This window comes from Ciconia boyciana, chromosome 31 (genome assembly GCF_034638445.1).
Source record: "Ciconia boyciana chromosome 31, ASM3463844v1, whole genome shotgun sequence".
NCBI classification, from domain to species: Eukaryota; Metazoa; Chordata; class Aves; order Ciconiiformes; family Ciconiidae; genus Ciconia; species Ciconia boyciana.
In genome coordinates this window covers 671,701-695,551 of record NC_132964.1, presented here as the reverse complement: position 1 = coordinate 695,551, position 23,851 = coordinate 671,701, and the positions used below count along the sequence as shown (strand labels likewise).

Genomic DNA, 23,851 nt, shown 5'->3' with positions numbered 1-23,851 from the left:
CAAAACTGTCCCACGGGGACACAGCAATGGGTCCCCAGGGTGGGGGCAGCTCTCTGGGACTCGGGGGGGGCTGGCAGTGGGTGCGTGCCCAAGCCAAATCCCTGTGCACAAGGGCCTCGCACGCCCTCGTGCAAGTGGGGACACGAGGCCGGCAGCCTCGGGGCGCCACGAACCCCAGTTTGGGGTGCGCAGCCCCCATCCATCCCGCAAAAGCTGCCCGTTTCCATGGAAATCGGCAAGGATCGGGGGTGGGAGACGGCTTCGATACAGTCGGTTTATCGTACAGTAACTGCAACGGCACCGGGACCGGGGCTGAGCCTCGCGTGCGGCCCCAGCCCTGTCCCCAACCTCCCCACGTCCCCTCTGCCGCGCGGGACGGGCTCTGCCGTGAGCTGGGGCGATTCCCCCCAAGGGGCAGGGGGGCTCCCCCCGCCACCCACTCCCCCCAAGGGGGGGGGCAGAGCATTGTGGGGGCGAAGGAGGAGGTTTAACTCCCACCACCCAGTCCCCCCCGGGTCGTGTCCTAGCCTGGCATGGGGACACCGGCTCCGTGGCAGCCGGGGAGGGGGCTGGATCCGGGCCCGTCCGGTCCCCGCAGGCGTCGGGATGGGGCTCACGGTGTTGCCGTGCCGAGGGTAACGTCCAGTGCTTCACTAAGGGGGCTCTCGGGGAGCGTTGTAGCACCACGGGGAGGGCGCTGGCTCGAACCCCCTCCCTACAGTTTGGGGCACCCTGCCCCAGCTTTCCCCCTGCCCCCCCAGGGAGCCGGCAGTATAAATAAGGGGGGGCCGTGCGGGCAGGAGGGGATGGCACTGCGGCAGCTCCAAGTCCTGAGTATGCCAGAGCAGGCCCCGGGTCACTGTCCCTGGTGCGGGGGGCGGCAGAGGGAGCGGAGACACCCGCCCCCAAGCCGTCCCTCCCCGCGCGCTGTCTGGGGCCGCGCTCAGCCCATGAAGCAGACGGGGCCCAGCTCGAAGCCGAATTTCTGGTTGGCGTCTCCAAAGTCAATGACGGCCACGTCCATCAGGGGCAGCCGCTCGACACGGGACGAGGTCACCTCCAGCACCGTCTGCTCCTGGCCATGGCGTCCCTGCGGAAAGGCGGCAAATGTGGCGTACGGCGTGGCCGGGTACGCCATAGGCAGGCTGGGACAAGCGATGGGGGGATGTAGGCGGTGTAGACGGAGATACGGCGTCCTCGTGGCGTGGGGACTCACCTGGCAGCCGTCGTGGAGGGCACGGACGGGGGCAGCCGGGTGGTTGTGCCCCAGCTCCTCTTCGTTGGCCCCGCGGAAGCGCAGGGCACGGGCAAAGGTGCCGGCGCGAGCGTCGTACCAGGCGACGGCGTGCTGGCAGTTCAGCGTGAAGTTCTGGCGGGCGCTGGCGCTCAGGAGACGCAGGAAGGTGAGTTGGGTCACGGGCACGGCATTCCCGTCCGCGTCCACGTAGGAGAACTGGGAGGAGGACGGCGCAGGGGCTGAGACACAGGCACCCATCTGCACCCGCCTGCCCAGAGGGCGATGCCACACGGGGCGGGGTCTGCCTTCCCCCCACCCCAAGGCCGGAGCACGAGGAGCTCCCACGCTCCCACCTTCTTGCCCCTTTTGAAGGTGCTGTACCACGTCCCCGGCTTCTCCCTGTTCCAGGCGGCCAGTCGGACCTGCGGGTGACAGAGACGGTGTCGGGGGCGAAGCCTCTCCAACCCCTGGCCCCACGGAGCGTGAGGAAAAGCCAGCCCCAAGCTGTCCCCATCGCATCCCCACTGGGAGGGCTGCTGGGGGGTGGTTTTGGACACCCAGATTCTCTCTGCCCTCGCTCAAACTCACAGCCTCGAACTTCTTATCGGGGAAAAGACAGGTCTCGCCGCCGGCTGTGAAGTTACAGAAAACCCGGAAGGCGTCTCGGGAGCAGCCCTGGTTGGGGTCAATCCAGTACTCGCCTGGGAAAGGAGGGCAGGAAGGACAGACAGACAGATGGTCTGGCTCCCTGCTGGCTCTGGCCGAGCCTTGGCCAGGGACACGCCACAGGGGCACTGCCTGGCATGATAAAAAGTCCCCCCCCCTCCCTCGGAGGGGGTGTCCTTCAAACTGACCCCCCCAAAACCTCACCGTCCTGGAGGTGCGGGTGGCAAAGCTGCAGCTCCCTGCAGACCCGCGCGGGGCTCTCGGCGGTGCCCAGGGGCCGTCTCAGCTGCTCCACCTCGGTGCGCAGGGAGCTGAGCGACGCGTACACCTCCTCCAGCCCCTCGTAATCCGGGGGGGCTCCCTGCTCCCCTGGAGCCCCTTTGGTTGCCCGCCGGTGCCTCCTGCTCCGGCTCGAGGGCAGCGGCTCGAGCAGCTCGGCTGGGCGGCCCTGGGACAGAGAGGGATGAAGAGGTGAGAGCAGGAGATGGAGGGACCGGGCGGCAGGATGAGGGGGGTCTGGGGACACCGGAACCCTCCCGGGAGGGGACACACATGAAGTGGTGTGTCTGTCCAGCGCATCCCTTTCTCACCGGTGGTCCCGGGGGGCCGGGGGGGCCTGTGTCACCTCGGGGGCCCAGAGCACCCTGCAAAAGAAGAGGACTCAGCACCACAGCACTCGTTCCCTGTGACGGGCCCCGGGTTCTCCCCTGGGAGCACATTAGGAGCTGCCCCCCCATCCCCATCCCTCGCCAGCACTCACCGGTGAGCCTTTGGAGCCCTTCTGGCCCAAGGGTCCCTGCGAGGAAGAGGAGAGAGGCGAGGGGCACTGGCTGGGCACGCGGTGATCCCATGGCAGCTACGCCCGACCCCTCCCCAGAGCTCGGGTTCCCCCCTGCCCCTCTCACCCTCCCGGGGATGAAGCCCCCAGGGGTCTGCGGAGGAGTTAAGGGCAGGCAGGAGACCCTTGGTGAACCCACACCGCGCAGGCAGATACTCACCGAGAGCCCGGGGGGGCCGGGGGGCCCAGCGGGGCCGGTGGGTCCAGCCAGACCCTGTGGGTAGAGACAGCATCAGCCCTGTGCTCGAGGGGGCTGCGCCCCATCGGCCCCTGTACCTTGTCTCCCCCCACATTCACCCAAGCCCGGAGCCCAGGGGAGACACCAAATACTCACAGGGTCTCCTTTGGGTCCCGGGGGGCCCTGGATGCCCGGGAGCCCCTGGTCTCCTTTCTCCCCCATCTCTCCCGGCGGTCCAATGAGCCCAATCAATCCAGCGTGGCCCTGGGGGCGAAGGGCAGCGTCAGGCAGCCCCCTTGCCAGGACCAGGGGGGGGCTCAGGGACGAGTCCGGGGTGAGGGACGCCAGCTCCTGCACGACCGTCACCTCATCTCACCTTATCTCCCTTGTGGCCAGGGTCTCCCTTGAGGCCGGGCAAACCCACGGGACCCTGCAAAAGGCCAAGAGGGTGTCAGGCACCCTGGACTGTGCCCAGCTCAGATCACCCGTGCCCAGGGCTCGCTCACCCTGACTTACCAGGGGGCCAGGTGGTCCCGCTTGTCCCGGAGCCCCCAGCAAGCCTTGTTCGCCCTGGAAGACATTCGGTGTTGGCGAGGGACCCGAGGCTGAGCCCCCCCAAAACACCCCTCCAAGCTGTAACCCCTCAGGCTACAGCCATCGTGCCCGAGGGGATGTCCCCCAGGGCTTTGGGGACACGGGCAACATCCCCCCCCGCAGTCCCCGACTCACAGCGGGGCCGGGGATCCCACGCAGTCCTTCGGAGCCCGGCCGTCCCGGCGGCCCCTGTACCCCCACGGGGCCCGTCTTCCCGGGTGGCCCCTCGGTGCCGGGCTGTCCCTGGGGTCAGGAGGACAGACAGAGCTGAGGCTGGCACCCCGCAGGACCCAGCCCCACCTCGTCAGGGGGGGCTCTGGTGCTGCCACAGGCTGGCGGAGGTTTTTAGTGGGTTTGGGGAGCTCTGGGGTGTACTGGCCACTGCTCACCTTGGCACCCTTCTCACCCTGACGGCCCTCGCGCCCCATCGGTCCCACGGGCCCCTGGACAAGGACACAAGGGACACCGGGAGCTGCGTGCTGGCCCGGGCCAGCCCCACCTGCAGTCCCACTTCACCCCGTGCTGTCCCTCCCCATTTCAACCCTCGCCCTTCCCCTACTCACCCTCCGTCCGGGGGGACCCGGGGGACCCGGCTCCCCTGATGCACCTGGTGGACCCTGAAATGAAGCCAGTGGGAATTTGGGGTGAGGGGAGAGTCCCCCAGTCGGGACTAGGGGAAGCACAGAGGACGAGGGATGCGTAAGAGCCCTGGGAAGCAGCACAGCTCAGCTAGAGCCCCTTGAGCCCCCCAGCCCAGGGTGGTCCCACTGGGAATGCGACCCCCCCTCGTGCAGCTGTGATACCCCCAGCTGCCCCACTCACCGGCAGACCGGGGTCCCCGCTGTCACCCTTCTCTCCAGCAGCTCCGTCCAGACCCTGTGACACAAGGGAGGGTGAGCACTCCCCTAGCCGAGCCCCCTCAGCCCACCCCCGGGCTGTCGGGGCACCGGGAAGCACCGGCGAGGTGGAGCAGGGAGAGAACCGTGGCATCCTGGCACCTCCCAACCCCATCACCACCCCAGGGTGATGGCAGCGAGGCAGCGGGTGACACCGGAGCGCCACAGGGGACGTGGGTGCTGGCCTCAGCCCTGGGGAAACCCCGGGAGTGGGGCAGCTTCTGCCCTGTGGCCTCTCTAAGGGGTGAAGAGGGGCTACTCACCGGCACGCCAGGGTCTCCGGGGGGGCCGGGATCACCAGGGAAGCCGACGGGACCCTGCAGAGAGAAGGGGACACGAGCGTGGGACTGGGAGGGAGCCCCAGACCTTCTGCGTGCTGGGAAAGCAGAGGCAGGGAAAGCGATTAGAGCCTGCAGGGCTATTGGGGGAGGATGCGGGGGCTCAGGGCAGCGTCCCCCGGCCCCTCCATGCTCGCTCCTTCCCTTACCAGGTTGCCTTTGGCTCCATCCTCTCCTGGTGGGCCCTTTTTGCCAGGGGGTCCAGCTGCTCCCGACTGCCCCACGTCTCCCTTCTCCCCCACATCTCCTTTCACACCCTGCGGAGGGACGGGGTGGTGGGTCATGTTAGAGCAGGGAAGGGGCGGTTGGGGCAGGAAAATGTTCACCAGGAGCTCTGCCCGTGCTTTTTGTGGTCAGCGAGAGCAGGATCTGGCCCCTGCTCTCCTTGGCTTGCCCCCTACAACACACCGTGTTCCCCTCTGCGATACTCACGGGTGGTCCGGGCTCCCCCGGGGCTCCGGGATCTCCCGCTTCACCCGGCTCACCCTGGGCGAGAGAAAAGCAACGGGGCAGATGCTGCCGGGTGCTGGGTGGCGCGGGCAGCTCTGCCCAGCCCCAGCACCCAGACTGAGACCCACGCCGCCCTCCCGAATGCAGACTTACCTTTTCTCCCACGGCACCTGGCTGTCCCACGCCGCCCGGCATTCCCTGGGGGCCCTAAAGGCAAGAGGATGGGGGCTACCCACGTTGGGGGCAGCCCCTGCATCCAGCAGCCCCCCGCCGAGCCCCCCAGGGACGTATTTACCTCGGCACCGCTGGGTCCCTGTGGCCCACGAGGTCCCGGCGCGCCAGGGGGGCCCTGTGGGAAGTACAGAGGGGGGTCAGATTGCAAAGGGCGGCCGAGCCGTGCAGCTCCCACGGGAGAGGGAGATGTGGGAAGCTGGAGACAGGGCGGAAGGAGGCGGAGGGGGAGCGGTGGGCACGCAGAATGGGACGGCCGTGGTGTTTCCTTACCATGGGGCCAACGTCTCCGTTCTCACCCTTCTCGCCTGGTGGGCCCGGCATGCCCTGCGGGGAGCGTGGGTTAGCCCCGGGGGGTCTGGAAGCCCCTCGGGCAAGGCAGAGGGTGCCCGGGCAGGCTGCGCAGAGCCCGGAGTCGCGTGTCCCTTGTCCCTTCTGTCCTGGCAGACCCAAGCCCACCCCTCTCCGCTCCTTACCTGCAGGCCAGGGGGGCCGCTTAGGCCGAGGTGACCCCGCGATCCCTCATCTCCTTTCTGCCCAAACATCCCCTGCTGCCCGCGGCGCCCCGGCTCCCCGTCCGCACCCTGCAAAGGGAGAGGTTGGGCTCAGCGCTGCCTGCCCCACAGAAACCCCGATGTGTGGGGTGGAAGGGTGGGGAAGGGAGCCAAGAAGGGAGGTGGGGTTCAGTTAAGGGGGTGGGAAGGGTGCTCGGCAGCTACTCACCGCAGGGCCAGGGTGCCCGATGGGTCCCTGGATTCCTGTCGGTCCCGGAGGGCCCTATGGGACAGGAGCACCCACATAAGGTTAGGGCAGCCCCCAAACATCTGCCTGACTGCTCCTGCCTCCCCCAGCTCCCGGAGCTGCTCTGCCCCTCGGAGAACTCCCCCTCTCAGGCAGAGCAGCCCCTCGGCACTCACCACCTCGCCCTTGTCGCCTTTGCTGCCCTTCTGTCCGGGAAGCCCCATCTCGCCCTGCCGCAAAGGGAAGACGGTGAGAGCCCGCGGCCAGCGAGAGACGGCGAGGAGGGAGTGCTGGCAGCCAGGGAAAGCTGCCATGGCTGGGGAGTCACGGCCAAGGAAATCCCGGCACTGGGGAAACCTGCCACCACCTGGGAAGCAGTGCCAAGGAAGCCTGCCAGGACCAACAGCCCGCTGCCGCCCGGGGAATCCCCACTCCCGGGAAGCCATAGGGGAAACCTGCCCCATCCCGGAGGTCCCCCAGCCCTGGGACATGCCCTCTGCGAGGGGACTTGTCCCCAACACTTGTCCCGGGGTCCGTTCCCTGTGCTGTCGGTAGCGAAGTGCAAAGGAGCCATTGCTGGAGGTGCTGACTTGCGTCCCCCCGACTTACCTTGTCCCCATCTTCTCCGGCGGGGCCGGGGGGTCCGCCCGGACCTGGCAGCCCCATGGGACCCTGGATCCCATCATGCCCAGCCGGACCCATGGGACCCCGCTCACCCTGCAAGCAGGAAGGGGAAGGGCTGAAAGCAGGGCTGGCCAGGACGCACGGGAGACACAGCTTGTCCCAGCGCTGCCCCACACCTCCTGCCTCACCCCACACACCCTCTTGCACCTACCGGGGAGCCCTTCTCGCCAATGGGACCGGGGGGACCCTGTGCACCCCCCCGGCCCGGCAGTCCAATGCCTCCAGCAGCCCCCGTGGGGCCTCGCTCTCCGGGGGAACCCTGGAGAGAAGAGAGAGGTGGGGTGGAGGGAAGAAGGCCCCGGCAGTCTTCCTCCTCTCCAAAGAAACCTTTCTCTTTATCAACTAGAATTTTAAGCAGGGTGGCAAAATTACTCCCCAATGAGTATATATATTCCGGGGCAAACCCCAAAACGCCAGATAACTCCTCAAATGTCACAATCCTTTGTACTCACTGTGGGTCCAGGGGGACCAGGGGGACCTTCCCCACCCTTCAAGCCAGGTGGACCCTGTAGGAGGGCAGGGAAAATGGTTAGAAAGGACCCTACTCCCCTTTCCCGAGGACCGTAACAGGCTGTGTCCAAGCCTGGGACAGCACTGACCGTCTCTCCGGGTGCCCCCCGTGTGCCGGGAAAGCCGTGGATGCCTGGGGGGCCGCTCTTACCAGGGATGCCAGCGGGGCCAGGGTCACCCTGCAAGGTGGAGAGGAGTAGCAGAGAGCTTTTCTTCGTCCCCAGCAAGCTGGGGAGAGCCCTCGTGCCCTGCAGAGCTCAGAGGGGACCCAGCCCCGCTTGGCTCAGGCTTGTGGTGGTCCGGGTGAGCGGTTGGACCCCCAGCACGGCTCCTACCTTGGCTCCTTCTCGGCCAGCAGCTCCAGGCAAGCCCTGCTCCCCAGGGGGACCAGGGGGGCCCGGGTGCCCCCTCTCTCCCACAGGTCCCGTCTCGCCTGATTTACCCTGTGGGGAAAGAGCAGGGTGAGCATCAGGGGGTGCCTCCATCCCACCGGGCTCTCTTCAACACAAACACCTCCTGCCTCCATCCCCAGTACTCACCTGGGGTCCCACCACCCCTGTGGGGCCGGGGGGGCCGGTTTTGCCATGAAACCCCTGCAGAGGAAAGAGAAGTTAACGCTGGGTATTGCCAGGCGTCCCCCACCCCAGGCAAGGGAGGCAGAGGACCCACCGGCTCGCCACGCTGTCCCGGGTGTCCTGGCAAGCCATCCTTCCCGGCAGGACCCTGGGTAGGAGCAGAGGTAACAGGGTGGGGGATACAGACTGCGTAGCTGGGCTTCCCCCTCCGCTGCCTGCACCCCACAGGGTGCAGCGGGAGGAGGAGGATGTGCCAGCCCGACTCTGTCCCCCACGCCGTCTCAAGCACAGGCAGGACCAGGGCAGGACCACGCACAGACATCACCACTTACAGGGGGACCTTTCGTGCCTGGGAAGCCATTGGGTCCCTGCGGACCTTGGGGACCCTGTGGGAGGGAGAGATAACCCAAGGTCAGCGGCAGAGGGGCCTTTCCCCCTGGCCCCACAGCACCCAGACCCTCTCCCCATGCCCAGCACCCCGTTTTCCCTTTACTCGGTCCCTTTGCAGGGGGACACCCCTCCGCTGTGCATTGACCGCCCCCCACTTACCTTCTCTCCCACCGCACCGGGGGCCCCGTCATGGCCAGGATCTCCCTGGGGAGACAGAAACAGGGTGAGGGCAGGAGCGTTAGACCCTCACCCTCCCCACCACCCCACGTCAGACCCACTGCCAGCACCCACGGCCAAGGAGCCCTGATAACAGCAGGGAGATGAGGACGTGGGGGACAGCGGGGACCCCGTGGCCAGGCTCCCACCTACCTTCGGGCCGGGTTTCCCCGTGGGACCGGGCAGACCTCGCTCCCCTGGGAGGCCCTGTGCAGGCAGGAGGCAAAGAGCGGGGTGAGAATGTGTGGGGCAGGGAGTGGGGCAAGGAGAGGGGGAGACGGGGTTGGAATTGGGGGGTACAGTGCAGGGAGCGGGGTGGGGAGCTGGGGGACCGGGATTGGAGTGGGGCAGGGAGCCGGGAGGGACACGGCTGGCCCCAGGGTGGTTCCCATGGGATACAGGCGGAAGTTTGGGATCCGGTCACTGTGGATTACAGTGGTCCCCAGGGTCTGGTTGCTGTGGGAAATGACCGGCTCCAGCCTAATTGCCATGGGATACCGGCAGGCTGCCGAGTGTGTTGTTGTGGGATACGGCAGACCCCAAGCTCTGTTGCCATGGGTTACAGCCGGCCCTAGGATGGTTGCCGTGGGAGACAATCCACCCGGGAATGGTTGTGGTGGGATGCAGCTGGACCCTGGGATGGTCACGGTGGGATACAGCCGGCCCTGCGGTAGTCACCGGCCACGGCACACGGGGTGATTCCTGTCACCCCCAGCTCGGGGCCGGGGCTGTGGTTACTCACCGGGGACCCTCGCTGTCCAGTCTGTCCAGCCTGGCCGGCCTTGCCCTGCAGGGAACGAGGAGGTGGTGGGGAGAGCAGTGCATGGGGCAGCCCCCCACTCACCCACGCTCCCCCCCACGTCCCCCCCGAGGGGACAGAGCGTGCCCGAGTGCGTTTGCGGGAGGGCACGTAGCACAGGAACGGAGACGGCCACGGGGCTGGGTCCCTTCCCCAGCTTTGAGTTCAACCCAGCCCCTCTCTGGCTCGCAGAGGGGGTGGCAGAGCAGGATGTGGGGGACAGGGAATGGTCCAGAGGGACGGGACGGGGTGCCACAGCGGGATAGGGCTGACTCACCCTCTTGCCTTTCTCTCCTGCCAGCCCCATGGGACCCTGGAAGCCAGTGGAGCCCTAAGGAGAGAGAGGATAAGTGATAACCCAGGGCCAGCGAGGCACCTGGGGTCCTGGGGACACCCCAAAGGCTTTCCTGTGCTCACCTTGGGGCCCTGGCGCCCGGGATAGCCCGGAAGACCCGGCACTCCCAGCTTGCCCTGCGAGGGAGAGAGCAGAGTTAAGCCGTGGGCTACGAGGGACACAGGGACGGGGCCACAGAGCCACGGGGTCCCCTCACCTTCTCGCCTGCAGGGCCAGGAGCACCCGGTTCCCCCACGGGACCCGTCTGCCCCTTCAGCCCCTCGGGGCCATCCTCGCCGCGGGGGCCAAGCAGGCCCTGGTCACCCTGGAACGGTAACGCAGAGGTGCGGGGAGCACGCTGCCAGGGGGGCAGGGCTGCTCCCTTGGGTCCCCAGCTGTCCCCCCAGACAGAGCTGTCCCCCCCTCGGCTCCATGCCTCCCCCCGCCCCACCCCAAATCCTGCACCCAGCCAGAAAAACCCCACGGGGCTTCGTGGCACCTGCAGCCAACCCACACAGCCCTGACGAGACCCCCAGCAACCCCACCCAAGGACCCCACTTACCCTGTCACCCTTGGGGCCCATGTCCCCCTTAAAGCCGGGGAATCCATCTTCTCCCTGAACAGAGGCACATTTTGGGGAGCTGGGACTGCGTTAGCCCTGGTGCAAGCCCCAGATGGGGTCACAGCGTGGGGCTGAGCCCCAAATCCCAATACAGAGGGGCTGCCCCCACCTGCAGCTATTTCAGGGCAGGGATGAGTGCCCCCCAACACCAGGGACCCACGGCTACCGTAGGACAAGGACCCCCATCCCCGGCTGTCCCCTCTCCACGACACCTCTTACCTTCTCCCCTTTGCTGCCCTTCAGACCCCGCACGCCAAAAGCTCCCTGCAGAGACACAGAGGGGTTGGAGGGATGACCCCAACCTGGGGGACACCCCCACACCGTGCCTCGGCAGAGCCCAGCAGAGGGGGAGGCTGTGCTTACCTTCACCCCACGGGGTCCCGGATAGCCGACAGGACCAGGGGCACCCTCAGGGCCCTGGGGACAGAGAGAAAGTCAGCAAAAACGGGATCCCCCCCTTGGAAAGAGGACCCCTTCCCCCTGCCCAGGGCATGAGCCCCTTACCTGGAGGCCCTTCTCTCCGGCCGGCCCTTCTCGGCCGGGGTGACCCTGCAGGGATGCACAAGAGGTGAGCCCCAAGCCGGGACGGTGACGCTGCCCTGCAGTCCCCGCTCCCCCGGGGACCGGAGTGACCCCACAGCCCCTCGCAGGTACTCACTGGGGGTCCGTCGGCACCAGCCACGCCCTGTATTCCTGGCTTCCCTGGTGGGCCCTGGGCGAGAGGAGGACGTGTGGGGACGCAGAGGGACTGGGGTCACCCCTGTGGCTCCCCAGCACCCGCTCAGAGCTGGGGCAGCTCCGGACCCCCGCATTCATGCTGGGTCCTGACTCACCTTCTCCCCTGGCAGCCCCACGGGGCCCTGGGGGCCGGGCAGACCCTGCAAGAGAACAGACCGGGGTGCTGGGAAGGGACTGAGGGAGCACCCGAGCCCCCAGTCCCACGGGGACACCCCGCTGGCCCCCCATCACCTCCACGTACCTGCGGACCGGGGTTCCCTTGCTGTCCCGGGGGTCCCGGCTCGCCGTGAATTCCCTGGCGGGGGGCAGAGAAAGTCCGTCAGCACAGCAGAAAACCCCCTCAGACCCCAGGATGTGCCGCTCAGACCCTCGCTGCACCCCCGTGCACCCTCCCGGCCCACGCACCCCATGAGGGCACGTGACAGCTCTCACTCCAGCCCTGCCTCCCCCTCCCTGGAGCATCGCGGTGTCTTGCTGGCTAATTCGGGCTGGGTGCTCCCAGGGGGGACCCCATTGACACCCACCACGTTGCCTTTGGGCCCCGGCGCTCCGTCAATGCCACTGGCACCCTGCGGAGGAAAGAGGGAGGGTCAGGGTGATGCTGCGCCCCAAGGTGACACCGTGACAAGGACAGTGCCGTGCCCAGGCTGATGGGTGATGGAGAAAAATCCCCTTGGCCCAAGGCAGGGACAGATGGACAGACAGACAGGCAGGAGCGGTGTCTCATACCGGTGGTCCGGGGGGCCCAGGGGAGCCGCGTGAGCCGATCAGGCCTCGCATACCCTAGAGCCAAGGACAGAGGGGTCAGTGGGGGCTCAGATGGCAGCACTGACCCCAGCACCCCATATTCCTCGGGGCGGGGCAGTCCTGTGCCCAAATCTCTCCTCCAAAAAACCGCAGGGAGGAAGCTGGGGGCCAAGCATGCCCTGCACTGCTCCTAGGGCTGGGGGAGAAGCCAGGCCAGGCTCCCGGTGCTGGCAGCGGGTACTTACGGGTTCCCCAGGCTGTCCCCGAGGTCCTGGGAGGCCGTCCGAGCCCTAGAGAGGACAGAGCGGAGCTGAGGACATCCTGCCAACACCAGCAGGGCCCGATCCTTCCCCATCCCTCCCCATGCTCCTCACCTTGGCGCCTTTCTCCCCGGGGGGGCCCGCTGGTCCTGGCTTCCCCATGTCACCCTGCAGAAGAGAGAGGGTGAGGTGGCGTGGGGATGGTGGTGGCAGGAGGGGAGACGGTGCGGTCTCACTTACCCTGTGGCCCTTCTCGCCTGGCAGCCCCGGCAGCCCGTCGAAGCCCCTGTCACCCTGGGGGGTAGGAAAGGCGTCAGGCTGAGCCCACATCACCCCCTCTGCCGGGTGTCATGGGCCCCCACCCTGCTGCCAGCACCGATACCACCCCACGCACGAGACCTTGGGTCCGGTTTCCCCCGGGAGACCCCTGGCACCATCCGCTCCAGCGCGACCCTGCAAGACAAGTCGAGGGAGTGGGAAGGGGCCCGAGGCTCGGAGGTCCTCGGGACAGGGACGGGAAAGGGGCACCCTGGCACGTGACAGAGGACCAGGAGATTTGGGGGAGGCAAAACCCGAACCCCCAGTGCTTACCCGTCTGCCCAGCTTCCCTGGCGGCCCCGGTGGTCCCTGCATTCCCCGGGGACCCTGATGGAGAAGAGGGGAAGGTGTCAGGGCTGGGTTTGCCTGCCGCCTGCCAGACGTCTGCCGGGGCATAACCCCATGTGCCGTCTCCTTGCACAGCCCAGCCGAGCAAGACTCACCCGTGGCCCCGTGGCCCCTGCGTCTCCTTTCAGGCCTGGGTGTCCAGGTAGACCCTACAAAAACAGGAGAGCGTGGAGACCCGACCACGAGGGTTCGGCTCGATGAGGAGATGTGCCCAACAAGGTGCATCTTAGTGGGGTGGGCTCCCCACAGCGGCCCCCACACCAACCGTACTCACCAGAGGTCCCGGGCGGCCGGTCAGCCCCATGGGACCTGGGGGACCCTTCATGGCAAGCTGGGGAGAGAAGGGAGGAGAGGGGTGAGGGGGAGCGGGGAGGCTGGGCAGAGGGGGCTGGTCGCGGGGGTCCTTACCTTCGCCTGCTGCAGGATCGCTTGGGCTTGGGCTTCTTGGAAAGAGACAGTGGGACCCTTGAGGGAGTCTCCGCCAAACTGGAACTGGGACGAAGGAGCAGGGTGAGGGACGGGGGAAGCCACTGGCCCCCAGCCCTGGGGATGGCCAGCTCTGTGTCACCAGACTCCACGGGGAGCAGGCAGAAGAGTCCCCGAGGGTCCCATCCTGCCTCAGCGCTTACCGGCAACATGATCATGGTCCCTGCCGGGCCACGGATCCCGTCAGCTCCTGGCAGCCCTGGCCGTCCCGCGGGACCCTAGCAGAGGGGAAGCGGGGGATAAGCCGTCATCGCGCCGGCAGAAGCCAGGCTGTCAGGTCAGGGCTTGCAGCTCCATCGCCCCGCATGCACGCCGGCATGCACCAGCAGGACCGCCGGGACGCCTGCGGCCCCAGCCCTGCTGCAGGGCGGCTTTGGACCCCGTCACAGCCCTCCCCATCTGCTCCATACCTGATCTCCAGGGTCCCCGGGCAGCCCTGGGAGCCCCGGTGGTCCCAGGGGACCTGTTTCCCCCTGCGGAGAACACAGAGGCACGTTAACGCTTTGTCATCTCCAACCCCTCCCCACAGCAGCCCCTCGCTCCTCACCGCAGGGCCTGGGGGTCCCGGTGGCCCCTCGAATCGCCGACCCTAAAGAAGAGAGCGAGCCCCGTCCTGCGAACCGTCTCAGATAGGTGGCCCTGGGGCGCCGCAGAGGGCTGGGGGCCACGCGTCCCCAGGGGGGCCATGCCCCACTCACCGGCTCCACGATGGCTGGCTCGCCCTTCTCCCCCTTCAAGCTGGGCTCCTGCAAAACACTGGGGTGAGGAGAAACGGCCGAGAGCTGGGCTGGGGTGAAGGGCTCCAAACTGCCCGTATCAAACTGCTTGGCCAGCCGTAGCTGGGGGGGGACCCCGGTCCTTGTCCCCAGCGTTACCTGGGGAGCCTGGATCACCACCTCCTCCCGCTCAGCGGGGCCAAACCGCTCCCGGCTCGCAGGGTCCCCATCGTCGTAGTCCTCGTAGCCTGGCAGCTCCGTGCTGCCAGCCCCAGCGACTCCATCCTCCTCAAGTTCAAGCACAAGCTCTTCACTGGTGTCCTAAGAGCCGGGGAGATGCTGGGGGTGTGGAGGGGGGGGTACATCCCCTGCCTGCCCCAGCCCCCGGCCCTGGTGCTACCTCGAAGGGGCTGGTACTGTTCAAGGTGACGCTCACGGTGGTGGCAAGGCTGGAGGGGACCGGCGGCAGGGAGCTCTCCTCCGCGGACGGCGTCGGCGTGGGCGCGCTGGCCTTGGGCGATGCGGAAAGGGCGCAGGGTGAGGAAGGGAGCGCTGCGGCAGAGGGAGGTGCTGGCCCATGACCCTTGTGGGGTCCCGCAGGCCGGCAGGGCTGGGGGATGCCCTGCTTTTGCAGGGGGCCACGGTCGGACTCGGGACATCCCTACCCCACCACAGCTCCTGCCTGGCTTTGGGACACTGGAGCCATTCCCCTTTTGGGACAAGGCACCGGGACTCCCGCTCCTCGGGGACCGCCGACTTGCAGCGATGCTGGGGCAGAGGGGAAGGCGAGCCAGGGCTCGGCAGCTGCTGCTCCCAGGCGCGGGGGCGGCCGTTCCCCCCCATGCCGGGGCCGCACGGCCCCTGGCTCCAAGCAGCACCTGGAGCACGGCCACCCCTCGCTGGGTCTCTCCGGCCCGGCTCAGCCAAGGCTGACTCATCAGCAGGAGGGGCTACCGTCCCCAGGCCGCCCTTGGCCAGCGCCGCCGTCCCCAGCTGCAGCCGTGACCCATTTCCAGAGCCAAAGGGGCCGAAGGCAGAGGCGGGGTGCTGGCTCCTGCCCTGCCCTGGCGTCTCCACCCAGGGGGTCCCCACCAGCTCCTGGGACACGCTCCGCAAGGCCAGGAGCCGTGGGGATGGCTCAGCCCCAGGTGACAGCGGGATCGGCGTCCTTGTGGGGATGCGCCGGCCGCCCGGGATCCCCCGAATCCCAGGGAGGAGCCGTTCTGGCCAGAGCCCTGCAGTCACGTCCAACAGACCCAAAGGTCCGGTTCCACGGGGGCCAGAGCGGCTGGAGCCGGCCCGCTTTGTCCCAGACCATGCAAAGAGGAGGCTGGGAGTTGCTCTGGATGCAAGAGGCTGCGCGCGGCACGGCACAAGCTTCGTGCACAGGCACCGCCAGCTCTGGGACGCATCTGGGTCCGCCTCAGGCCATGCACACCTGGAGCCGCTCTGTATTTAAGCCCAATTTGGGTCCCGGAGCCAAGCTGCAGCACGCCGCTGGCCAGCGGGCAGTGGCAAGCTGGGGAGCGGGCACGCCGCAGCCAAGCGCAAGCAGCAGGTTAGCAGAAGTGGGTTAACCGGGGTGGGTTAAGCAGCCGCGGAGGCAGGTTAGTCACACTCTCTACCTGGCTGGCCGTGACAGAGGGCACAGAGGCCTCGTGCTGCTCCGGCAGCTCCTTGTTCCTCCTCTTCTTGCCCTTGCCCTTCCGCTTGCCTTTCCCCTTTCCCTTCTTGCCCTTCTTACGTGGGGCGGTGGTGGGCTCCGGGCCGCTCTGCGAGGGGCAGCGCAGACGGCAGCGGGGAGAGAAACGCGGGCATCAGGGGCCCTGGCAGCTCCCCCCACCGTGACACCAAGCCTGGCAGCATCCCTGCGGGCTGCCCAGCAGGGTGGGGGCTCCCAAGGGTCCCCCCCAGCCTTTCCCCTTCCCAGTTTGGGTGCCTACCTCCTCCAGGAAGGGGGCGAGGAGAGGGTAGGGCAGGGGCTGGTCACAGTCTGGCATGTAGAGCTGGCAGTAGGAGCGGGCGGCCTCGGGATCAGCCACGATCAGCAGCTGCTGGACATCACCCTATGGCAAAGGAGAAGGGGGGGAGCATGAGGGAGTGGGTTTTCTTCCCACCCGTATCCGCACCCTGGGCTGGTCGGGTGCCCATGCACACCCCGGACACGCGTGCAAGAGCCAGTGCTCGTGGCCAGCCCCGTCCCTGCGGCAGCCGGCCGGTCCGTGGGCGGCTCGTGGACACCCCCTCGGTCGGGCAGAGGGTGCAGGGGGCGGCGAGCGAACAAAGGGACCCTTGTCTGCGTGCTGGGGACAAAATGGGCGGGGGGAGCCAGACCCGCTCGTCTTGCTGCCTCAGTGACGCCTCTTTGCCCATGGCCCCTGACATTTGCAGCGGGCAGGAATGCAGGAAGGGGAACCAGGTCACCCCATGGGGACGGGGACACCCCATGGGGACGGGGAGCAGCCCCCAGCACAACCAGGGCCTCTACCGACCGCGGCAACTGGGTCCCCCCTTTCCCCAGAGCCCTCATGACCAAGGCAAGGGCGCTGCGAGACAGCCAGGGGCTCTGGCACAAGGATTTGAGGAGGGACCCACCTCGAACACCTCCTCATCCAGGAGGCGGGCCCCGAAAATCGTCACCCCCTCGGTGCTAACGAGGGGCTGGGGTCCCCGCTCCAGCGGCAGCATGGCAAGGAGGTGGCAATCCACCAGCAAGGAGACATTGGTGCCCTCCACGGCCAGCGCCACGCGGTGCCACCTGTGAAGACAGGACTCGGTCGCAGCGAGAGGGGCCGGAGAGACCCCCCGTCCCCGTCCCCGTCCCCCCGCCGGCACTCACCTGCCATCAGCCAGGTTGACCCTGCGGAAGACGGGGTACTGCTCGGGGGCTGGCCGCCCCTCCTGGTCCTCGTAGAGGAAGACGGGTGAGAGTCCGATCTCCACGCCCAGCTGCTGCACGCCTCGCTCATCATAGATGGAGAGCAGGAAGGCTTGTCCTCCGCGCCGGGCACGCACCGTGGCCAGGATGGAGAAGTTCTCGGGGAAGGAGCCATCTGCAGCAGGGAGGAAGGGGGTAGCCATCAAGCTAAGCCCCCCCCCGCCCCGGTGTGCCCCGAGAGGCGGCTCTGCACCCCGAAAGGGGATGCTCGCCCTTGGAGCGGCTCGGTTTGCACCCCGTGATGGGCTCGGTGGCCCCGCGGTCAGCCGGTGCCATACCGGGGAAGAGCTGCCGGGTGGGCGCGCTGAGCTGGGTGCGGTTGTCCACGCGGAAAGCAAAATCGGGGTCTTCGGTCCCCGGGCGCTGCAGACAGATCCCAGCGGTGACGGAGACGCCGTCCCGGCCATCCTGCATGCCCAGCGTCTGCAGCACGTCCACGGGCACCACTGCGGGGCGAACAGGGACCCTTCAGGGGGTGGGGACCCACTGGAGACACCCCGGCCGTTCTCTGTGCTTCCAGCCGAGGACCGCGGCCACATCCCCATCCCCCTGCCTGCCTCCTGCCAAGCCGGGCCGGCCCGGTGCCAGGCAGCTGTGTGGGCCCAAGGTCTGGTCCCGCGGCCGCCAGATTCCTTCACCGCATTCCTCCGCCCCCGGCCCTGCTCTGCACCCCACGGCACGGGTGCACCCCGTGGGGCGGGAGGGCTCCGTCACCCATGGGAGACACCCTCCCCCTCCCCTTGTCACCTCTAAGCGCAGCCCAGCTGCACCCAACTGGGGGTGTGGGGAGAGGGTTGGGGGTGTGGGGAGAGGGTTGGGGGTGCTGCCCTCTCTCTGCAGGGAGCCGGACCCCGATCATCGGCTGTGCCCGGGCGTGTGGAGGGTTAATCCGGCACAGCCAGGTGTGGGTGGGGGGGGGGTGCGGGCTGGGGGCGAGGTTGCAGCCACATCAGAGAGCACCGGGGGGGTCCCCCAGCCCGGGGCAGCAGCCACCCTCCCTGCCGGAGAGGCCTGTCTGGGCAGGCCAGGCAGGGGGATCCAGAAGGGGGGCCCAGCAATTCCTCCTGGGGCTCCCCAAGCTGCCCCCAGCCCCCCCAGCCCGGCTGGGGCACCCCAAGCATGAGCGGGGGCACGGCAGGACAGGGCCAGGCTGGGAACGGGCTGACCCCGCTCCGGCCGAGCCGTCTCTCAGGCCCTCCTGACCCCGGCACATGGGTCCGGCTTCCTGCCGGTGCTCCCCGGGGAGAGCTGTCACCCGGCCGGGGTGTGCCGGGGTGTGGACCCCCCACCCCGGGCTGGGAACCCCCGGTACAGGGCTGGTGGGTGGCCCTGGAGTGGCTGTACCGGCCAAGCCCCTCCGGATGCCAGACGCGGGTGTGTGCGGCGTGAGGGGCTCAGGGAGCTGAGGAGGGGGGGACAGGGGTGCCAGCGGCTCGGCACCGCTCTTGGTAAAGCCAAGGGGTAGGGTGCGGCGAAGCTGGTGGGAGCGGGGCGAGGAGGGGGGCCCCCCACAGCCTGTGGGAGCCCGCACCAGTGCTAATCCCCATTACTCACGCTTCAGGTGCTCCCCCAGACCCCCCCGCTGCCCCCCGGCCGGCCAGGGGACCCCCGCATCCGGCTCCTCATCCCGCTTGCCCCCCCCGGCCCGGAGGCAGCACCCTTGCCAGGGGGGACCCAGTGGGTGCACCCCTGCCCTGGGGGGAGCACCCCTACCAAGGGACCCGTGGGGTGCACCCCTGCCCTGGGCGAGCACCCTTCTCCCACAGGGAGCACTCCCTCCCCAGGGGGAGCACCCCACCAAGGGATACGGGGGGAGCACCCCTAAGGGACCCACGGGGAACACCCACGCCCCGCATCCCGGCGGGGCGCCCCCAGGGGTGCCCCGACCCCCCCCCCGGGAACACCGTGGGCCCCCCCCGGCCCTGTCCGTGGTGCTGAAGGCGGCGGGGCCCCCGGGGGGCCCCACGCGTGACAGCACCGGGGATCCCGCGGGGACACCCGCGTCCCTCCGGTCCCCACGCCGGGTCCAGGGGGCTCAGCCTGCCGGTACCCCCCACCTCCCCGCGGAGCCGTGGCGTGAGGGGGGGGGGGGGGGGAGCGGGACACGCGTGGGCGTGGGGTCCCTCCACCCGGTGCGCGTTACCTGCCCTGGCCGGGGGCAGCCCCTGCAGCACGGCGAGGAGGGCGGCGAGGAGCGCGGCGGGGACCGGGCGACCCTCCATGCCCGGCCCGGTGAGTGCCCGGTGCCCGGTACCGGAGCTCGTAGCCCGCCCTGCCCGCTCCAAGCACGTCGGGGCTGCGGGGAGGGGAGGGGAGGGGAGGGGAGGGGAGGGGAGGGGAGAGGAGGGGAGGGGAGGACCGGCCCGCCGGGAGCCCCCGCCTCCCGCCCGGCCCGGCCCACGGGCGGGCCCCGGGACCGACACCGGCGGGTCCCGGCTGCGAGTTCCCACCGCCCCGAACGGTGCCGGGGACCGACGAGAGTCCCCAGCCCCACGGCGAGGTTTAGGGGTGCGGAGCCCCCCACCCTGCTCCCAGCCCCACGGCGAGGTTTAGGGGTGCGGAGACCCCCACCCTGCTCCCAGCCCCACGGCGAGGTTTAGGGGTGCGGAGACCCCCACCCTGCTCCCAGCCCCACGGTGAGGTTTAGGGGTGCGGAGACCCCCACCCTGCTCCCAGCCCCACGGCGAGGTTTAGGGGTGCGGAGCCCCCAACCTGCTCCCAGCCTCACAAGCAAGGACAGTGGATTTTGGGGTGCAGAGACCCCCACCCTGCTCCCAGCCCCACGGCAAGGTTTAGGGGGGCGGGGGCCCCCCCCCTGCTCCCAGCCCCACGGCAAGGTTTAGGGGTGCGGAGCACCCCAACCTGCTCCCAGCCCCATGGCGAGGTTTAGGGGTGCGGAGCCCCCCACCTGCTCCCAGCCTCACAAGCAAGCACAGTGGATTTTGGGGTGTGGAGCCCCCCACCCTGCTCCCAATCCCACGGCGAGGTTTAGGGGTGCGGAGACCCCCACCCTGCTCCCAGCCCCACGGCAAGGTTTAGGGGTGCAGAGCCCCCCAACCTGCTCCCAGCCCCACGGCGAGGTTTAGGGGTGCGGAGCCCCCAACCTGCTCCCAGCCTCACAAGCAAGGACAGTGGATTTTGGGGTGCAGAGACCCCCAACCTGCTCCCAGTCCCACGGCGAGGTTTTGGGGTGCATAGCCCCTGCCCCACTCCCAGACCCACAGCGAAGACGGTGGGTTTTGGGGTGCAGGGCCTCCCAACCTGCTCCCAGCCCCACAGCAAGGATGGTGAGTTTTGGGGTGCAGAGACCTCCACCTTGCTCCCAGTCCTGCAGTGAGGTTTAGGGGCGCAAAGCCCCCCGCCCCGCTCCCAGCCCCACGGCAAGGACGGTGGGTTTTGGGGCGCAAAGCCCCCCGCCCCGCTCCCAGCCCCACGGCAAGGACGGTGGGTTTTGGGGCGCAAAGCCCCCCGCCCCGCTCCCAGCCCCACACCAAGGCTGGGGATTTTGGAGCGCTCGTCCCCACAGCAAGGCTGGGGGGTTTTGGGGACCCCCCCACCCCACGGTGCAGCTGCCGCTCGGCCGGGCTGGCCCCCGGGGCCCGGTTGGCCGGAGTCGCCCCATTGCCTCATCGCCTGAGTCACGGCCGCTCGGCTCCGCTCCCCCGGTTTTCCATTTCCCGGCAAATATTTACCGTCGTCTCTGCAGTAACAAGCCCCCACGGATGCCCCCGGCCCCCCAAACCGAGCCCCTGCCCTCCCCCTCCGGGCTTTGGGGGCAGCGCAGCCCCCTCCCCAACCCTCAGCCACCTTCTCCCAGCTTCCCCACGGACCCCCCCCCGCCCCCCGTGACAGGTTGGGGGGCTGTGGGGTCCCTGATGGGCACAGGGTGGGCACCCCACTACAGGACCGCAGCCACGCGGGCCGTCGCCTGGCCTCATGCCACGTACCCCGGCCGGGGGGTCCCTGAGGGGCTTGCCGTGCCCCGTGCCGGCGGGCAGGGGAGGGGGCCGAGGCCCGGTGGACCCCCGTGCCCTCCCCAGGGGGAGGTTGATCCTGCTCCCACGTGACGCTGGGTCCTGATCTCATAAGAGCCTTTGGACCGCGGGCCAGCGCAGCCATGGCCACCCCCGCGCTCCGCACCGTCCTCGTCACCGGCTGCTCCTCCGGCATCGGCCTCGCCGTCGCCGTGAGGTTGGCGCAGGACCCCCAGCAGCGCTACCAGGGTGAGGAGCGGGGAGGGGACCCTTCCACGTTGTCCCAGGAGACCCCCGTTGACCCACGGCCCCACGGCTGCCCCGGCAAGGAGGGGACGGGAGCCCTCCGGCATGGGGCAGTGGCCTGGGGAGGGTGCGGGATTTGGGGTCCCACCGCTCCCTGCTCACCCCGTCCATCCAGCCCCGGAACTCCTTTCTCCTCGCAGCCCCCAGGACTTGAAATCCCGTGGCCCCAAGCTCGCAGACACCCCCCCCCCTCAGCACACGGAGGCGTCCCTGTGCCCCCCCAACCCACCACCCTGCCAGGCGGAGCGGAGCCAGGGACGTGGGGCAGCCCCACGGGGACAGGGACAGCACGAGCAACGCGTGGCTGCGAGCGCAAACACACGCATAACCGGGGCCGGCAGCACGCTCCCACCCGGATGGACGCACACGCGTGCGGTCCCCGCATGCCGTCCTCGTTCCCGTGTCACCTGCTGTCGCACATGTGTGTGTCCCCACAACTCCGCTGTCCCACCACCGACCCCGAGCCAGGGCCGGGGATTAGTCCCGAGGGGGGATTAAATGCCGTGTTACCAAAGCAGCTTAGGGAACGGCGTCCCGGCTTGACCCTCCAACCCCGGCTGGCATCCGGGGTCCCCCTGACGGGGGCCGGGGCTCCCCGCAGTCATCGCCACCATGCGGGACCTGCGGAAAAAGGAGAAATTGGAGGAGGCAGCGGGATCGGCGCTGGGAAAGACGTTGAGCATCCAACGCCTGGACGTCTGCAGCGACAGCTCGGTGGCGGAGTGCATGGGGAACATCCCCGGGGGACGGGTGGATGTGCTGGGTGAGCGGGGTGCTGGGTGGGGGGGGCCTGCGTGGGGTGGCCGGAGGGGGTCTCTGAGCCCCCCCACACACACACACTCACACCGTGCCGCAGTGAATAACGCCGGCGTGGGGCACGTCGGTCCCGTGGAGAGTATCAGCGTGGAGGAGATGAAGCGCATCTTCGAGACCAACTTCTTCGGGGCCGTGAGGATGATCAAGGCCGTTCTCCCCGATATGAAGCGGCGGCAGAGCGGTCACATCGTGGTCATCAGCAGCGTCATGGGGCTGCAGGGTGAGGCGGGGAGGGGGTCCCCGCTGTGTGTGTGTGGGGGGGGGGGGGGAAGGGGGTGGTCTCGCTCCAGAAGGGGTCTCACGGAGCTCTTTGCCCACAGGGATCGTCTTCAACGACGTCTACGCCGCCTCCAAGTTCGCCGTGGAGGGATTCTGTGAGAGCCTGGCCGTGCAGCTGCTCCAGTTCAACGTCTTGTGAGTGCGAGAGGGCGCGGGGGGGACCCCAGAGGGCGCAAGGGTGGCTCTGGCACCCCACCCTGAGCACCCACCCCGGCCCCACAGCGTCTCCATGGTGGAGCCGGGCCCCGTGAACACGGATTTCGAGCTGAAGCTGATGGAGGAGGTTTCGCGCTCTGAGTTTCCCGGCACCGACCCAGCTACCGTGCGGTACTTCAAGGACGTGTACCTGCCGGCTTCCCACGAGATCTTCGCCACGCTGGGGCAGAGCCCCGCCGCCGTGGCCGAGGTGAGGGGCTGGGAGGAGGTGTGGGGGGCTTCTGAGGAGGCTCTGGGGGCCGTTCCGAGCCCCCCGCCGGCCCTGAGCTCCCCCCCTTTCCGCTCGCAGGCGATTGTGAACGTGATCGGAGCCAGGCGTCCGGCTTTCCGCACGCAAACCAACCGCCTCTACACGCCGTTGGTGGCCCTCAAGTACGCGGATCCCTCGGGGGACCTGTCCGTGAGGACCTACTACCGCTTGCTCTTCGACTACGGCACCCTCTTCCACCTCAGCATGGGCGCCCTGCGGTGCCTCACCTGCGGCTGCTTCCGACGTAGGGTCACCCCGCTCTGAGCGGGGCATCCCAAGGCGGGGGGGAGGGGGCTACGGCTGCGGCCCCGCACCCCCCAGCATCGCTTACAGCAGGATGGACGGACGGCACCGGCGGCTGAACATGTCCCCCGGGGGTCCCCGGTGCCGGAGACGGAGATGGGGGGGGTTCTCCCAGCAGAATGGGGTCCCAGTGGGGCTGAGCCTTCCATGGGGTGGGAAGGAGGGTGGGGAGCCTTGGGGGGTTGAGGAGCCTTGGGGGGGTTGAGGAGCCTTGGGGGAGTTGTGGGAACTTGAGGGGTGGGGGAGCCTTGGGGAACCTTAGGGAGCCTGAGGGGCTTTGGGGAGCCTGGAGGGGTGGGGAGCCTGGGGGTCTCTGGGGGACCTGAGGGTGTTGGGGAGCCTGGGGGGGTCTGGGGGACCCGGGGAGGCTCTGGGGGACCTGGAAGTGTTGGGGAGCCTGCGAGGGGGGGGGGCCTGGGGAACCTGGGGGTGTTGGAGGGGGGCTGAGAGGGACCTGGGGGGGTCTCTGGGGGACCTGGGGAGCCCGGTGGGGCTCTGGGGGTGTTGATGAGCCCCGGAGGGGGGGGGTTCTGAGGGTCTCCAGTAAAGCGTGTGACTTCGCCCCCCACAGCCGCCCCCTCGCACTGACCTTCGCGGCGGCAGCGATACGGGACGGCGGGGCCCGGGGTTCGCCGGGCCGGGTGGGCGGGTGAGGCGGCCCCGGCCCCTCAGGCCTCGCACCCCGCCATGGCGGGAGCAGGGACGGTCGGGCCGGGCCGGGCCAGGCCGGGCCGGGCCGGGGGAGACCCCGCGGTGCCGCGGGAGAGGGCCGGGGGGAGCGGGAAGGCCGCGTAACCATGGCAACAGCGGGCGGAACGCGGAGCGGCGGCAAGGGGCACGCCGGCTAGGGACCGACC

General features: G+C 68.9%; 2 protein-coding genes across 5 annotated transcripts; one reads left to right on the top strand and one right to left on the bottom strand.

Moving 5' to 3' along the window:
* Positions 1 to 270: 270 nt before the first annotated feature.
* Positions 271 to 23,833, bottom strand: COL5A3 (collagen type V alpha 3 chain). 4 transcript variants are annotated; one of them, XM_072848485.1, is made up of 69 exons: positions 23,584 to 23,833; positions 21,975 to 22,639; positions 21,641 to 21,751; positions 17,129 to 17,296; positions 16,752 to 16,965; positions 16,508 to 16,670; positions 15,856 to 15,978; positions 15,538 to 15,684; positions 14,313 to 14,423; positions 14,072 to 14,233; positions 13,895 to 13,942; positions 13,744 to 13,785; positions 13,607 to 13,669; positions 13,340 to 13,414; positions 13,119 to 13,202; positions 12,985 to 13,041; positions 12,806 to 12,859; positions 12,636 to 12,689; positions 12,444 to 12,497; positions 12,285 to 12,338; positions 12,159 to 12,212; positions 12,030 to 12,074; positions 11,767 to 11,820; positions 11,562 to 11,606; positions 11,279 to 11,332; positions 11,133 to 11,177; positions 10,958 to 11,011; positions 10,804 to 10,848; positions 10,663 to 10,716; positions 10,519 to 10,563; positions 10,240 to 10,293; positions 9,895 to 10,002; positions 9,761 to 9,814; positions 9,621 to 9,674; positions 9,287 to 9,331; positions 8,698 to 8,751; positions 8,488 to 8,532; positions 8,271 to 8,324; positions 8,033 to 8,086; positions 7,903 to 7,956; positions 7,699 to 7,806; positions 7,453 to 7,542; positions 7,306 to 7,359; positions 7,005 to 7,112; positions 6,779 to 6,886; positions 6,346 to 6,399; positions 6,152 to 6,205; positions 5,905 to 6,012; positions 5,702 to 5,755; positions 5,493 to 5,546; positions 5,351 to 5,404; positions 5,180 to 5,233; positions 4,897 to 5,004; positions 4,673 to 4,726; positions 4,336 to 4,389; positions 4,077 to 4,130; positions 3,903 to 3,956; positions 3,649 to 3,756; positions 3,436 to 3,489; positions 3,296 to 3,349; positions 3,076 to 3,183; positions 2,902 to 2,955; positions 2,664 to 2,699; positions 2,494 to 2,547; positions 2,108 to 2,351; positions 1,826 to 1,938; positions 1,591 to 1,659; positions 1,217 to 1,453; positions 271 to 1,090 (listed from the first exon to the last, which is right to left on the bottom strand). In XM_072848485.1, exons 4-69 carry the CDS (start codon positions 17,262 to 17,264, stop codon positions 944 to 946), a joined length of 5,214 nt encoding a protein of 1,737 aa, XP_072704586.1. In that variant the 5' UTR covers positions 17,265 to 17,296; positions 21,641 to 21,751; positions 21,975 to 22,639; positions 23,584 to 23,833; the 3' UTR covers positions 271 to 943. The 4 variants fall into 4 exon arrangements, with proteins under 4 accessions (XP_072704586.1, XP_072704585.1, XP_072704583.1 ...); XM_072848484.1 differs by lacking the exon at positions 23,584 to 23,833 and having other exon boundaries at positions 21,975 to 23,141; XM_072848482.1 differs by lacking the exons at positions 21,641 to 21,751; positions 21,975 to 22,639; positions 23,584 to 23,833 and adding an exon at positions 18,994 to 19,161.
* On the top strand, positions 20,968 to 22,955 carry RDH8 (retinol dehydrogenase 8). The gene is made up of 6 exons (XM_072848324.1): positions 20,968 to 21,073; positions 21,732 to 21,893; positions 21,987 to 22,166; positions 22,267 to 22,360; positions 22,448 to 22,631; positions 22,731 to 22,955. Exons 1-6 carry the CDS (start codon positions 20,968 to 20,970, stop codon positions 22,953 to 22,955), a joined length of 951 nt encoding a protein of 316 aa, XP_072704425.1.
* Positions 23,834 to 23,851: the final 18 nt, after the last annotated feature.